The sequence below is a fragment of the Pinus tabuliformis genome, chromosome X, assembly GCF_031772625.1.
Source record: "Pinus tabuliformis cultivar Carrire ecotype Pingquan chromosome X, CPIR1, whole genome shotgun sequence".
Lineage (NCBI taxonomy): Eukaryota > Viridiplantae > Streptophyta > Pinopsida > Pinales > Pinaceae > Pinus > Pinus tabuliformis.
In genome coordinates, this window is record NC_142308.1 from 1,313,634,448 (window position 1) to 1,313,651,362 (window position 16,915).

The window sequence follows — 16,915 nt, forward strand, 5'->3', positions numbered from 1 at the left end:
CATATCTAAGACAAAAACTGAATATCTGTAAAGCCATCTATTCAAAATTTTCACAAAACATGACAATGCCGAACTGCCAATTACTTATCAAAAGAGTCAATAGGCGCCAAATCTTTAGCGTTGGAACCTGACATCTTTGTCTGTAGGAGGCAAGGGATGTGCTTCTCGATTCGACTGAGGCAAACATTTTGGAGTTGGATTTGACGTTGGATCAATTGAAATTTCCAGTGAATTTCCTGGAGATCAGAATTTGGTTTAGATGGCCCAACTGAATTGGACCCAATTGCTTTGGCCATAATGTTCTTCATTAGCTAGTAGAAATAAACTTTCTGTTGGAATGGGGTGTCTTTGCCACAAGGTTGACTAGGATCCCAAACTAAGGACTGCCATTCTTCCAAGTCCAGATCATTGTTTTCAGCTCGCTGCTTTAGCTCTGAGTCCCAACCCGATTTCATCTGATGGACAGGAGGATGCATATTACAGTGTTAAGCATAAGCGACTTCTCGTGCGTTCCCTACTATGCCACGATGCCCTCTACCCCTGGCCAGTGGAGCTGAGCCCACCCTTCGCCACGCCCTCTACCTCTGCTACATCCCCGAACCTGACCTCCTCGACTTGTATTCTTTTTATGCATGGCGGGTCGGGCCATAAGGCTGACTTGCAGACCACGCAAGGGTACACTAAATCCAGAACTAGAAAATTTCGATAACCACCAACTGAAAACCCGACTGAGCTAACACCTAGCCTGCAGCGAGACATGGAAGCACATGAGCATTACCGGGGTGGAGGTGGTATGAACTTGAAAATATAAGAAAACAAGATACAATATAATAATAAGCAATAGAGTCAGGAAACACATAATCCATCACAATTTTAACCCGACCGCAGCCAGATGAGTCGTAATTGTTTGCCTTTAGAACCCAAATACCCTTTGCAAATAGGGTTATCCACCAAACAAGGATATTCTTTACCCAATTAACACAAGCCGCTCGGAGTAACTGATGAATCCTTAAGGAGACGATTTGTTTAGAAGCCCATAATCCCAGAACATTAGATAAAATCTCGACAATAATGACAAAATGTAGAGCCATCAGGGAGGGAAAAATTCCATAGAGCACAAAGAGGCTATCAAGAAACACGAGGCTAGGTTCACAATTGACAAAGCTTGCTTCAAAAATGACCCGGGGATCCTCATAACTTTCCCAATTCTTCAATTTAGAAAGAACCATGTTAATGTTCAAACAGAGATAGATAAACAAGTCGGAAAGGGTAAGATAAGAACTAACAAAAAAACATACTTGCACCAAACTTTTGCCGACTTAAAATCAAGAGTGCGAAAGAACCACCCATCCACTGCTCTTGAAATCTGGAAAACAAGCTTAACCACAATCGACAAGCAAACCACTATTCTGAAACATAAACACATAGTCGAACTTAATAATCTACACCATTTTTAACCTAAATTTAAATTTCTAACGCATAATTATTATTTTTTTATATTTTTATAAATTCCTAACATTTATTTTTAACCTTGCCTCAATATTTTTTGATTTTTTTTTTTTTCGCCAAAAAATTCCCACGTTTTGTTTTGATTATATACGACTCCATCTATGTGTAGTTGATTCCTTGGGCAGATACATCTCGTTAATTGGGCCGTGGTGAAGTGGACGTCGACGGAGGTTTACTACCACTGTTCAGGTTTGAGGTTTGATTATAAGCAATTTTAACACGGTTTTCCTTCAGCGTCTCAGAAGTTTTGATCGAAGAGTTTTGACACACACCTGGAGTTTCGATGCCCTGCCGCCCAAAATCGGATGGTTTTATAAGCGGAAAAGAATCATCTGATCCCCAGGTGCATAAATAGGTCTCTGGCAGTGTTTTGGTAGCGTTTCCAAGTTGAACAAAACCCCACTGCGTTCACGTCTGGACATTTTTTGGATAGATAAAAAAATATATTTATATTCCCTTTACAGGGATATACATACAAAACTGAAATGATCTATGGGCCCTTTATTTCAATTCGAAGGTCCGATATATGCATACTTGTTTGAACAGACTAGACCATATCACAGAGCATGATAAAAACATAATCCAGGGGTTAACCCTGTTTCAAAAGGAAATGTACCATCCATCATAATCTGCATGCTTGGAAGTCTCCGCCCTATTTCTTAAAGAAGCTCTCTGTATTTATTTTGTTAATAATTCTTTGGTTATATTATCTTAATGCTCAAAGTTGTTTGATCAACTGTTAGCGTTGGAAGATGGCCATTCCATTCAATTTAGGTTATAATTCGTTGAATCTATTTTCTATGCGTGCACTAAAAGACCTTAGTGGGTTTTGAAAAACTAAACCCTGAATGGTAATAGGTAAATTTGAAACCCATGAATTGGATCCTGTGATGATAGATAATTCCTTTTGCCTGGTATCTTGACCTATCTACCAAGTATACAGGTGTACCGCCTCAAAGAAGAATTGAGATCTTTGATGTAAAGGAACAACCTGTAAGACATATTGATATCTTTATTGCACGAAATAATTTACTGTTTTTCTATAACAATTTTTAATTTTTGAGGAAATATTGTTCTCAGTATAATGATCTCTTCCATTAGTAATGGACAAAATAATTTACTATTTTTTAAATAATTTTTAAACTTTGAGGAACTGCTGTTTATAGTTAATAGTAAATACTAACTTACAGTGCTTCCTTCCTACGGTTTATAGTTAATACTAACTCTTTCTAAGGTAAGCTGCCATGCTATGAGGGGCATTTTCTATGCCAACAAAACCATCTAGGAATTGCAGCTGGCCTCATCTACACCCATCCAAGGAGTTTGAACTATAGTATTAAAAACCGGCCGGTCTAAAACAGAAAACGGTCAAGCTGGCCGGTTCATTGGCTAAACCCACCGGACTGCTAAAAAAACCCAGCCAAATGCCCTCCTTCACTGTTTTTTAGACAAACCAGGCCTAAACCGACCGGTTTATGACGGAACCGGCTGGTTTCCCATAAACCGGCTGGTTCTGTCATAAACCGACCGGTTCATTGCCACGCCGGCCACGGACCCACCCGACGCATCCTTGGAGGCTTGTGAAGTGGTTTGGAGGGAAACTAAGGGTTGTTTCTCTCCAAAAACAACCCCTCCAAGCCAATAAAAGGAGTTCTCCCCTCTCATTTGCCTCACACATCTCATTTGGAGTTTTTGTGACTTTCATTGAGAGCTTGGAGAGTTTTGAGTTTTTGTTGGAGTAGTCATCTTGGAATGTAGATGTATTAGGCTCAATACCCATAAGTGGTTGTAGATGTATTTTGTAATGCACTTGGCATGCTCTACATTGTTTTTTACCCACTCCACTTTGCCTATGTCCTCAAGCATGAGGTCTATGCAATGTGCACATGGAGTCCAAAATATGGTCTTATATTTTGACTTAGCATCTTTCCAGCAAGAACATAGTTTGAGGAATTATCTGTGATGACCTGCACAACATTCTGCTCCCCCACTTGTTGAATAATGTCATCCAAAAACTTACATAGAAGGTTTGCATCCTTCACCTTATCAGATGCATCAACTAATTTCAAAAACATGGTTCCTTGAGGGCAAGAAACAAGGAAATTAATGATAGTGCAGTTCTTTCCATCAGTCCATCCATTTGACATGATGGAACAACCTGTTTGAGCCATGACTCTATATACTCAACCAAATACTCATCAATAGAAGAAATATATTTTTGCAAAAGAGCTCCCCTCAATTCATGCACAGTAGGGCCTTTGAAGCCCTTTCTTGCAACTATAATAGAGTCCTACATAGCTTGGTAATAAGGTGAGCGGGCAACATTAAATGGGATATCTGCATCATACCACCATCTAGCAATGTATTGAAAAGAAGATTCTTTGCATTGCTTTTTCCAGTGGTCATCCAAAGTGGGTTGACGTTGACTTAGATTTGGTTGAGAGGAAGTGGGATTAGCAGAGGTAGTGGTGGCAAAGGTTGAGAAATAACTCTGGATGGTCATCCTCTTTGTTCCTTTAGATTGTTGGCCTTGATGATAAGGCCCAAGAGCAAGAGGAACATAGTGAAAGGGGTCATTGGTGGGAGAGATAGAATAGGATTCTTGAATCTCAAAATCATCATACCCACCCTCTTTCATGGCTTGTAGAATTTCCTTCTTCCTTGCAATTTCTTCTTGGATAGCCTTCTCCCTAGCCGTATTCTCCTCAAACTTCTCAAACTTGGCGAGCTCTTCTGCCCTAGTAGGGCCTATCACTTCCTTTGGTGCATCACATAACTTTACTCGACCTCTTATCCCAACAAAGTGTTGTTTCAACCTAAGAATACCCCCACCTCCAATAGATTTATTGCAAAATTTGCATATCATTTTTCCAACAATCACATCACAATGAGCCCACGCAGTGTCCTTGGCTTTTGGAGGCATGATGGCTAGAAATATATATGAAATTTGCAAATAAATCTGGCAACTAAAAAAATTTGCAGCTAAGAAGAATGGAAAACCTAAGATAAATTTGGGAAAAAAATGGGGCATATTTAGCCTACAAAATTTGATAGCATAGAACTAGAAATTTGATAGCAATGTAGCAGAGAACACATAGAAAAATTAAATACATGGACAACAGTGAAATATTGATTTTTTTCAAGTGAAAATCCTTACTTGGAAATGCAAACTAGCTTCTTTAGCCTCCTCTTGAAGATGCCAATTCCACTAACAGCTCCAAACTATCTCCAAAATAGCTCAAGTCCAACTCCAAGATGACTACTAGCTCCCAATGAAACTCACAAAAAGTCCAAATGAGATGTGTGAGGCAAATGAGAGCGGAGACCTCCTTTTATTGGCTTTTTGGGGCTGTTTTTGAAGGGAAAAAAAGCTTTAGTTTCCCTCCAAAACCACCTCACAAGCCTCCAAGAGTGTGTCCGGTGGGTTTGCGGCTGGCTTGGCAATGAACCGGCCGGTTCTGTCATAAACCGGCCAGTTCCGTCATAAACCAGCTGGTTTAGGCCCGGTTTGTCTAAAAAATTGGCGAAGGAGGGTGTCTGACTGGGTTTTTTGAGCGGTCCTGTGGGTTTAAACTTTAGCCAATAAACCAGCCGGTTTGACTGATTTCTGGTTCAGACCGGCCGGTTTTTAATACTATGGTTTTCAATATTATGGTTTGAACCTGGATCTTCACATTTATACAAGCCCGGTTACCTATATGCTTGCCACCAGGCCACACTGCCATGGGCTAGAATTTACAAATTGCCCATTTTTTAAGTGTGAGATGTTTTCTTTCTTTCTCTATGATGCTTTGTTCACATGGTAAATCGCTTTCTGGCCATTGTCAGATTTTTCTTTATAGTAATGGTTGGCAAGTGGCGTTTGATTTTATTCTAAATCCGGTGATTGTTTGGAAATAGTATTTTTCAGGTGGATTCTAGAAATTGCAATAAAACAAAAACACGTTTTTTCTGATTTGGACTTTTTTTTGTCTTCTTATCTGCAAAAACAAAAAGCAAGCAAAAGGCCATGCATTGTCTGGAGCTTCCAGCTGTTGCATTTTTTAATTAATTTACATAAAGAATCTGTTTTCTTATGGGATTTTTGTTGCAGCCTGCAGGTATCATTTATAGGCAATAATGGATTCAAGAACGGTTCAAAATGAAACAAATCAAAGTGATAGTGTTCCAAATCAAAGTGAGAATACTCAGGTGAGAAGAAAAAGAAAAAAAATAATGCTATTGCCCATGTATATGCTATAATGCAATATTTGCTCCTAAAAACAATATCGAAGGCTGTTATATGCAGTGGTTCTTCTATATTTGCTCTGAAAAGATATCGCAGGCTGTTGTATGAAGTGCTTCTTCTGTATTTTCTCAAAAAAATAAATCCACTGGTTTTCTACATTTTCTCTGAAGGATAAATGCAGTGGTTCTTCTATTTTTTCTCTAAAAGACAACATTGCAGGTTGTTATACGCAGTGGGTCTTCTTTATTTTCTGTGAAAAATAATATTGCAGGCTTTTCATATGCAGTGGTGGTTCTGTTTTTTGCCTGGATGATTTGTTTTGCAACTGACATTCACTTTTCTGGCATTGGTTGGAAAAGGACCAAATGCTGGAATCGGATAAATGCTGGACAAAAGTTCTCTGATACTTGTCGGAAAACTTATACAGTAATTGCTGTAAAAATTAAAATAATCTTGGAAAACAGTACTTTTCCAGAACTTTGGAAAAATAATGCAAATCTGAACACATTATGAATGAGCTGGAGGAATGGCAATTTGTTTATAATAGTGGAAGTACAAGAGATTTTGTAGCTTTTTTAGCAAGAATAGATACATTATGCATGGCTGTGATTTGTCTTTGCATGGACATTGGACCTGTAGTGCATCATCTGGAATCCGGAACCATACAGATAGATACATGTATGATGTGATGTATTCTGAATTGCAGAGAGTATAGGATAGCCTGCTTTTCCCTTTTTCAAAATTTCTATTTAATGGCACCTGTGGCCTGCCTAGGATTTAATGATACATTTTCAGCTTATTTTCTTCACAATGTTGTCAAGGACAGAATTTTGTATATTTCACTTGTATGATTAATATCTGAAACTCCAGGATCCTTTTTCAATCTTGCAGGTACAAGCCACGCCATCCAATGTCTTGAGCAAGTTCTTTTTTACATCGTTTCTGATGTGGTTATCACCTCTTGCAATTTTATATGGGTTCAATCATCAAATTTTCCCAGGTTAGACATATTTCATTGAAAATATATGATGTGAATTGACCTTGTGTCTTAATTTTTTATGCCCATGTTTGCAAGCAAAAATAGTAAGCTTTTTAACATACTTGAATTATAGGAATAGACTATAGAAGTGTTTATAACTTTATATGACAATTACGACAATGTATCCGTATAGTATTTGTTAGGATTGCCTATCGATAAGTTGGATTCTAGACTATTAGTTTTATGTGCATGCTATTATTGATTTTTTTTTAATAGTAATGGCTTTTATTTTCATTATAAAATGGAAATTTGTGCTATTTTCAAATCTTTTTCTTTTAACAGAAATGGTTAATATTTTGTATTAGAACTAGGCTGCAGCTGAGCTGGTCACCATATTAATTCAAAAAAGATAGTCCCTTAAAACAAAAACAAGCATAATCAACAAGCAGTATGCGCCTGGTACGGAAAAGCCTATATCATCCTTTGAAGAGGATTTCAAGAGTTACTAGTATAAAATCTTAAAAAAAACACCTAGAAATCAGAACTGTTTTTAAGAACATAAAAAAAACGTGATACTAATAAAAGACTCGCTTGCTGCACACCTCATCTTGACCAATATTAGTAGGCTGTGAATCCTGATTGTCCAAGTCCATGTCCTCAAGCATTTGATGGACTGTTTCCTCTTTCTTGGGTTTGTCAGGGACAAATTTCACTGACATTCTAAAATTAGAAGTAGTAGATTGAGAGCCCTTATTAAAATTACAGACCATATTCCTCAACATTGAACATTCTGCTTACAAGACCAGAATTTACTTTTTTTGTTGCAGGAGGGTGTCCATGACTACTGCATTTTGAGAAATGCATTGGTGTTCATTTTCATGGACTGTAGTTGTTATCGAGAATATGGACATCTTGATACTATTGATGAAGTCTTCATGCCTGTGCAAAATTTTATGCATTTCCTGAATTTCCTTGTGACGGTTGCCTTGGCTCTCGGGGTATTCTTAGTTCTATAACCCAAGACTTCTGAAAATGCCCAAATAGAGTATACACAGCAAAATTCAGGAGGGAGCAATAATAGAGCACCCCAAAATATACCCTAGAGTTGTCAACATATGGAATCCAACCAATCCTTTCCAGGTTCGAGGAAGAGAGAAACTCAGAGTATTCTCTAACTACCAATCCGAGGTCCACACTGAAGATAGCCAGTATTACCCAACATACTCATTCATAGCCTGAAATTGAAAATTCAAAACAGTGCACAAAAAAAGACTAATTCAAAATCAAAAGGGTGAGATACTCAAACCCCCCTGCTATCAGTGCTATTAAACATGAAAAAGATCCCAGAACTAGGGGACACAGAGCTATAGACTAGATCCAACACAAAGTACCAAGCTGAGTCTGGAACCACTAGGTTCTGCCCTGAAATAATTTGACCATCAGCTGAATAAACCAACAGAGCTCTATTGAAAAGGCTTGCCCAAAAATCTTGTTGAACTAGAGACGATGGCCACCAAAGTTCCTGGATGGCCTTTTGCTTCAATGCCTTTCTTGTAATCCATAATTCCATTCCACCTTTCACCTGCATTAAGACTCTTGATGTTTCAAAATGCCAGCGTTGAATTCAGAGTGGCATGTGTGGGGATGTTGTGACTCGTGAGGATGATGCACATTACATCCTGCCTCTGTTTATATGGTATATGTCTGCTTTGGTGGAATGACATCTGTGTGCTAAATTGCTTGGAACATGGAAACATCCAAATATTGATATAGATCGTGATTCTAGGGGATAGCTTTGAAGAAAATTTCCCCTCTATTTCTTAGAAGTCATTCGTTCAGTCTTGAGGTCTTGTTGGCGAGGTTATCCGTTTGTCAATTTAGGCCTCAGAACATGAAAAACTTGATATCCTCAAATTGTAGAACCTCCTTTCTGATTCTAGCTATGAGACTAGCCAGCTTGCTATTTGACGGGGTTTCCAAATTGTTTAATTAGATTGAAAATTATGGATGAGTCCCCACTAGATATTAAAGTCATCAAGTTGGATGTGTTTATAGATGTTAGTCCCTAAAGGAGAGCATAAGCCTTTTCTTGGTTGTTTGTGGATGTCTTGAGACCCCATTCATAATTCAATTCTTGTTTGCCTTTGAGATCAAGGACGATCCCCTTCCACATCCTAGCACCCATAGGTGTGATTTTTATATATAGTCAGTAAAGTCATCATATTGGATGCGTCTATAGATGTTAGTCCTTAAAGGAGAGCATAAGCCTTTTCTTGGTTGTTTTTGGCTGTCCTAAGACCCCATTTATAATCCAATTCCTGTTTCACTTTGAGATCAAGGATGATCCCCTTCCACACCCTGGCACCCCTAGGTGTGATTTTTATATCAAATCAGTAGTCTAGTGGCAAATAATTTTCAGGTGAATCTTTTCTAGTTTTATTCTTGTAAACAAAATATACTATGGGACATGCCACAATGTCATTATGCATATAATATTACTATGTATTTGGCTGATAACATCCCAATTTTATAAAATGAGAGCTCAAGTGTAAAGGCCCAATTTAGTGTTGGATGCATCCAAATACACATGTATATGTTTGATTTTCTGCCTATTTTATTATCTTAATGGCTACACACCAAAGTCATAAAGAGAGTTGTTCAAGAGCATGTGGGATAGATTGCCTTGGGACTCCAAAAATGTTGATGTTATTAGTTCGCATAGGTGCTTCTGCATAGGCTCGATGTCTGGCATACATAAGATGTTAGATTGCCTCTTTAGGTGCTTGCTTGAGAGGAGTAAGTGATTTAATATTATTTTTTCTAAGTTTAACTTAGGAAAAGTACATCAATTAATGTTGACTATTAAGCCAACTTTCCAAGGATAAGTAATTGTGTTGATAACATTGGCTTGGTGAAAATTCAGAGGTGCAACATCACATTAAGGATTTCTGACAATATCAGGATCAAAGATGTATCGCCATGCTCCTTTCTGAAGTTCTTCACCTCTAGGGAAAACCCTAAAAGAAGGATCTTCTAGCACTGGTAATTCTAGGTTCATCAACTCCTATTTCCCACTTGTAGATATCTCTAGTCACAGAAGGCATCATGAACAAATACAAAATACAAGGTCAGGTAGTGTGGACTTTGAGACAAAACAAATGGATGACAAAAATCTCATCAGTTATTGCTTCTCGACCTTGGATTTTAGGAAAGTGGACCGTGATAACACTATAGGTTTAGGGATCCATCCTTGATTCTCTTCGGCCCATCTTACCCATTTTGTTCTTTTTGCCTTTCGAGTGTTTGTTTTTTTGGCACTCACTATGTATTTTTTTATTCATTGGGATTTCTCCTAAAGATTTTGTAGTAGTTAGTGTTACCACTCAAACTTTCTCCTAAGAGGAAAAATCCTAACCCTAGCTGGAGAGCCTAGGGGAAATTACTAAGCAAGCCACTCACTATCACCTCAGTGGCCTTGCCGCACTCTTCAAACTAAAGGAAAAGGAGTTTTTTTAATCTATGGGGCAAACCCTATGGTCAGTGTTAATCTCTAAACCCAACAATATGGAAATAATTCCTAAAAGGTTTATCACAAATCTATTGATTAAAAGCACAATTGGGTTCTTTTTTTTTTTTACATAATCGGTTGCTGTTTGTATTAAAAAAAGATTGGAAAGGCTAAGCTCCACTGTTACAAGGCGGTGTGCCTGAGAAGCAAAGTAACGAAATATAACAGGAAAATTCCCCTTTGCTTCCGTCACTCTTAACTTTTTGAAAGCCCGAACTAATATAGATTCTAACAAACTGAAACAAAAGAAGGCAAAATTTGCAAGTCATGCTTAATCGATGTTTATATGATTGATTTGGCGGGTCGCAAATTCTTTAGGAGTGCCATTAGCGCCTGCATTCCTTAAATTTGTTGAGCTGGTGCTAGGAGCATTACTTTTTTCCATGATGTACTTCAGGATGTCAATGGACTCTTGGGCATTTGAGAGGTCATTGAACTACTCCTGAAGAGAAGTAACTCTATGAAGAAAGAGGTTGAGGTCGGCCTCATGTTTCTCCTTGGTGATCTGAGCATGGGTTTCGATTTTGGTGTCCAAGATCTTTTGGTGAGCTTGAATTTGCTCCAGTTCTGCCTGGAGATCAACACAGTGCAAACATTCCTCGCTTCTCGCCATTGAGTTTGGCCGAACTGAATTACCAGTGCGCAGCAAATGCAGGTGGCTGTTAAAGCGATGTTCCAAAGAGCAGGGGGTAGATCAAACGCTCAAGGCAGCATGAGATCGACCAGAAGCAAACAGAGGGTAGATCGAGCGTAGCAAGGGGGAGAGAGAGGTGTGATTCTGGATGAAGGGGAATGCAAATAAGAAGGAGAGCTCAGACAGGGGAATAAGGTGGAGCGAAGAGGGAGTCACGGGGAATTTGAGTGATAAGTCACGGGTAAGGTATGGAGGAGTCAGAGTTCCTTGGGGGAAGGGACTGAAGTGAGATTTTCGGATTGAATTCAGTGATATTGTGGCAGTGTTATCATCATTATGAGATTCAATGAAGATTTCTGCTGCAGCAAGAATCAAATTCAGCCTAAAGATATTGCAAGCGATAATGGGGAGGTACCCGATATTACTAGATACCTCTGCGGGCAATTTGAAGATTGATTCGCATCTGGTCATGGTAGGTAACATTGAGATTCGATGGCGTTACATCAGAGATTGCCTATGGGTTTGGAGCAGGCTCTGTTTGCACGAGTGTCGGCCTCCTTGTTGAGGGAGCGAAGTACATGGAAAAAAAGGACTTCTTTCATTTTCTGGGTAAGTGCTTGACAACGACTTATTGTTTGTTGTAGGAGCACATTGGTGGCGTTCCAATTATATACCATCAGACTAATGATGATGGCCGAGTCTCCAATGATCGTTGCAGTGCTTATGTCGAGTTTTTGAAGCTGAATGAGCCCTTGGTATAGTGCGAGAGCTTCAACCCTGTTATTAGAGAGGGGGCCTAATCCCCATTCATAAGCAGATTTGATATCTCCATTGGCATTGCAAATGATTCCGCCAGCCCCTGCCATTCCTGGATTAGACTTGGAGGCCCCATCAAAGAAAAGATAGTGAGTGCTACAGTTTCTGAGCCAGATAGAAAACTCCTCATCTTTCATTCTTATTTTCCAACTGTGATTAGAGTTGTTGCGTTGACTGCTAATGTCACTCCCGCTTTGGCCCCTGTTACTTTTATCCAACAAGTACCCTATGAAATTCCTTTCTTCGACACAGAGATCGACGATGTCGATTTTCTTTTGACTTTTGACAGATATTGCTTCCAATGTAAGGCTCCTTGCCTTGCTGCATAATTTCCTGATGTTGGTTTCTTTGTCTTTGAAGACCATACGGTTTCGTGCCAACCATATATTCCACAAAAGAGAGCAGGGGAGAGCATTCCAAACTCTTCTAGCAATATTGTTCTTCTTCTTTTGTTGCCACGGATAGTTCCTCTTCCAAAGATGCAAAATTTCAACAATGGAGTTGTGGGAGCCCCAGGGGAGTTGGGTGTTTAGAAAAAGTTCTTTCCAACAGGCAGTAGCAAAGGGGCAAACGATGAAAAGGTGCTGGATGGTTTCTTCAACTGCTTGTCAGTTTGGGCAGCGGGATGGGCTAATTATACCACGTTTTTGCAGATTATCTGAAGTGAGGACTTTCCCTTGTAGGAGGACCCAAATGAAGAATTTTATTTTTGGAAGGGTCTCTGATTTCCAAGCAATTTTCCAATGCGCCCAAGTGGGAATGGGATATTCATTGTTACAAATATGCTGATAGGCAGCTTTGACAAAGCACAATTGGGTTCTTAACATAAACAAAAAATTAATATTAAGTGGAAACACATTAAATTAACCAATCTCACATATGCATACACACAAATTTATGTCCAATCAACAACTCTTCATTTATTAATCAGAACCTACTTGGGATCCCTTATTGGGAAAATGGCCCAAACTGAGGAAAATACATACGACAATTTGGATCTGATACAATTGATCAAGCTCTAGTCTCCATTGATTTGGATCTCGTTGTTGCACCCTATCACCTTCCTCAGACCAAACACACACTTGAGTGGAAGTCCTTCTCCACCTAACCACTGGGATGCTGCTCTCAATGCCTTGTGCCCCTGTGTGTTGTGTCTTCTCCCTTGGCCCATCCCTTATTTTATAAGCTTGAATTATGATCAAATCCACAACCCTAATCTCCAAAGTGATTGATGGCTGAAATTAGCTCTCGGCTCGCTTGGGATTGATGGCTGAGATTCATTTAATTTACTAATGCAAATAACCTTTGCATTAGATTAGATTAGAACTCACTTTTTTCTTATAAAAGAAATTTCTTTAATTACCAAGGTTAAAAGGTCCATTTCGTGATTTCTACACAGTGCTGCAAACATCTCAATTTTATTGCGAAAAAATCGTGAAATCATGATTTTTTGGCATAGCTGATGTTTGCCAATTTTTTTGATAGTTTGGTGGTATCTTAATTTTGTCGATGTTCGTCGATTTTTATCAATATTTTCTCTATTTTTATAGTTTTTTGGTTTTTGTACCCTTGCCGATTCTATCCTGATGCCAATATTTGCAACATTGCTTCTACACGCCTGAGCAAAACGTTGCATAATGAATGAGTAAATGTATGCCAAAACCATAGGCACAGGTGTGAGAGAGCATGGGGTTGAAATAGAGCCCTGCTACACGAATGATATGATTGGAGAGTATGATTCCATCATTCATCAATCAAATTCGATATCTGAGCACCACATGTAGCATTAAAACCTCTAAACAACATTTAAATTTGATTGAGTCTGTTGGAATTTTGGGTAAATTTGTGATATTAAAGCAATTTTAACTCATGCAATTCCGAAGAGTGGTAATTTGTTGAAATCTGGTGATGAATGGTTATGTGACAACATTTCAACATTGTTTAATTTTGAGTCTATCACCTAGAAGCAAACACAACGAACTGTTGCATAATGAATGCGTAAATGTATGCCAAAACCAAACTCAATCATTAATAGATAATCATCACTATTGAGAAATGTTTTTCAATCCACAGATCTCACCAAATCGAGAGCATTTTATCCACAGATCTTGTGTAGTCCTGAATTATATGCTTGGATCTATTCTTAGTTTCAATATATATTAGTTAAACTAGCAAAGAAATGCTTCATAATGAACAAAATTACCAGGTTATGTGCTTATTTATAACATCAATCAAATCCTGTGAAGTACACCATTCAAAATTGTCCAAAATTGTCTTACATAAATGTGTTACTTTCTTATCTCAAGAGCAAAGAAAGTTTGTGAATTGATTTGAGATCTAACTAGTGAATGAGCAGACATGTAAACCGAAATTGAAGTTAACCATCTAGATCAATGTTAGGTCCCTATAATACTAGTGTAGCCTCCATATTGTTATTGTTGTGCCCCATAGAAGTCCACTATTGTTATTGTTGAGCCCTTACATTATTATTGTTGTGTAGGCCCTAATTTTATTGTGACCCTTTAGACTTTCTATATATACCAAGGAGGTCTTGTCATTTGTGTCATCCAAAAATTGTTCATTTATCTAACAAAGAGGTGTGGATACTCATTCAAAAGTTGCAGCAAGATTCCAGTACATTTGATACATTTTTCTGGAAAAATGATTCATTATGGTACAAAGATCATTTATATCTATGTAAAAACTCCCAACTCAAACAAAATATTCTTTTGGAATTGCACACCTCTCCTTTAGGAGGGCACTCAGGATTTTTAAAAACTTACCACATGGTTAAGAATTTTTTTTTTGGGATTGCATTAAATTTGATATTCAGAAGTTTGTGGCAGAATGTTTAATTTGCCAACAAAATAAAGTCGAGACAATTAAGGCCCCAAGTTTGTTACAACTTTTAGCCATTCCAAGTCAGCATTGGGAGGAGGTCTCTATGATTTTATCATAGGCTTACCGAAGTTTGAAGGAAAGAGTGTCATCATGGTGGTAGTTGATAAACCTACTAAGTATGCACATTTTTGTGCACTATCTCATCCTTTCAGAGCTAGTACAATTGCTATTGCATTTATGAACATTTATGGAAACAATTCAAAAGCTACATGGAAACCCAGAGATTATTGTAAGTGACAGAGATCCCATTTTCATTGGAAATTTTTGGACAAAATTATTTTCTTGCCTTGGTACTCAATTAGCTCATAGCTCGTCTTATGATCCAGAATTTGATGGACAAACCGAGTGTTAAAATTTGACAGCTCAGGGATGAATTTCTCCTAGAAGAAATCATATCTTTCAATTTTGTTTGAACCACCTATAATAAAATTTCATTTTTAACAATTCTAATATGACTTTCCAAAAATAGTAAGTCACATCTCAATTTGGAAGTGACTTTCCAAAAATTGAAAGTCATGTCTAAATGATCAAGGATGATCTCAACATATGGAATCCATTTTAAAATCAAATCAATCATGATTATACAAGTCAAGAAGTAATACTTTTTATCCTTACTACTATTATTATTATTATTATGATACTATTATTTATAAAATAATCTAAAGTTATTCACCTTTAATGGATTAATAAAATCGAATTCTCTCATGAAATAAGTAATTAAATTGAGAATCTCTTACTTGGCAAATTGAATCTCTCTCTTGAAATAAAATAATAACTCCACATTAACTCTTCCTCACTAATTCAATGTATGGCAAAAGTGTAACTCCTCATTAAATGCACTTGTAACTCCCTCATTCAATTTAATTTGTAACTCTCACCAAATATTCTCTCATGTCTAAGTGTAACTCTCTCTCTCCTTAATTCGAATTGTAACTCCTCAAGACATATTTACCTCTCTCTTTATTCTTGGGATGAGTTACACCACTTCTTAAGTAACTCCTCCCTCATGGAATTTGATTCTCTTATTATTGACTCAAGGCGTGAATTCATTTTGTAACTCCTCTCTTTTCTCATCTATTTAAGCAAGAGCAAGTGAGAGTTGATGTAGCATGTTCATTGTGAAGAAGGAAAGCTAGTGTTGAGTGTGTGCAAGAGAAGTGTGAGAGCAAGTGAAGAGTAAGAGCAAGGGAAGAGTTGGAGCAAGTGTGAAGGACAAGATCTGATCAAGAGAAAGATGAAATCTTCAAGCAAATACCCAGAACACTTCAATTGCAAGTTGATTGGACATTGATGACTTTATTCGTTCTCATTCTCTCTCTCTCTCTCTCTCTTTCTGTACTCTGCCGAACAATTGAAGGAATATAATAGAAGAATCATTTGGTTTTCCCCTGGTCATTAGACCTAACTCTTAGTGTTTCATATTTGTGCTTGACAGTCTTCATATGATCCTTAAGTTTATGTTCTATCTACAATTGTTGATCTGAAAAGTTGTAAAGAAGAAATTTGCATTCTAAGTAATTGTAACAACATAGAACATTCAACTTTTTGCAAAATACATTTAGTTTTTTGTAAAGTACATTCAACTTTCTGCTAAGTACATTCAGTTCCATTCAGTTTTCTGCAAAGTACATTCAATTTTCTGCAAGTACATTCAGTTTTTTGCATAGAAGTTTCAAGTTTCTGCAAATTGCATAAAACTTTTAGATTTTAACATGGTATCATAGCCTTGGTGAAGACAAGTCCAAGGAGACCAGAGATCACCTGAAGAGACCTCACTTGCTGCCAAAGTTTTTTTTATCAAGATGACTTTGTCCTACTTCAAGGTAGAGGAGAAACTGAATGATGATTGAAATTTTGGTCCATGGAAAGTAAGGCTAGATATCACTCTTGAAGAACACAGAGTTTTGGAGTATGTTGAAGGCACAATCACTGATCCACCAGAGAATTCAAGTGCTGCTATCAAATCCAAACATAAAAAGGGTGAAATCAAAGCTAGGAAAATTATCCTTGATTCTCTTAGTGATCATCTCATTACTTATGTTTCTGGTTTGAAGAAAGCTAAAGAAATGTATGAAAAACTAATTGACATGTTTGCAATTAGTAATTTGAACCAGATTATTGCCTTGAAGAATCAGCTGAAGGACATCAAGATGAATAAATGAGAGATTGTTCAAGCATATTTCATGAGAATGACTAAAATCAGGGATCAGCTGTCAACAGTTGGTGAAGTTGTACCCAACAAAGAAATGGTGTTGATTGCACTTGGAGGCCTTTCTCCTA

General features: G+C 37.7%; 1 protein-coding gene across 5 annotated transcripts in view; it reads left to right on the plus strand.

Moving 5' to 3' along the window:
* Positions 1–1,616: 1,616 nt before the first annotated feature.
* Positions 1,617–16,915, plus strand: part of LOC149144922 (uncharacterized) — a 49,693-nt gene continuing 34,394 nt past the window's right edge. Inside the window, exons 1-3 of one of the 5 annotated variants that reach the window (XM_089449638.1) lie at positions 1,617–1,864; positions 5,603–5,700; positions 6,629–6,737. In XM_089449638.1, the coding sequence (XP_089305764.1) occupies positions 5,629–5,700; positions 6,629–6,737 (181 nt within the window). In that variant the 5' untranslated portion in view covers positions 1,617–1,864; positions 5,603–5,628. The remainder of the gene's footprint in view (positions 1,865–5,602; positions 5,701–6,628; positions 6,738–16,915) is intronic. The other 4 variants (XM_089449640.1, XM_089449637.1, XM_089449639.1 and 1 more) reach the window with 4 other exon arrangements.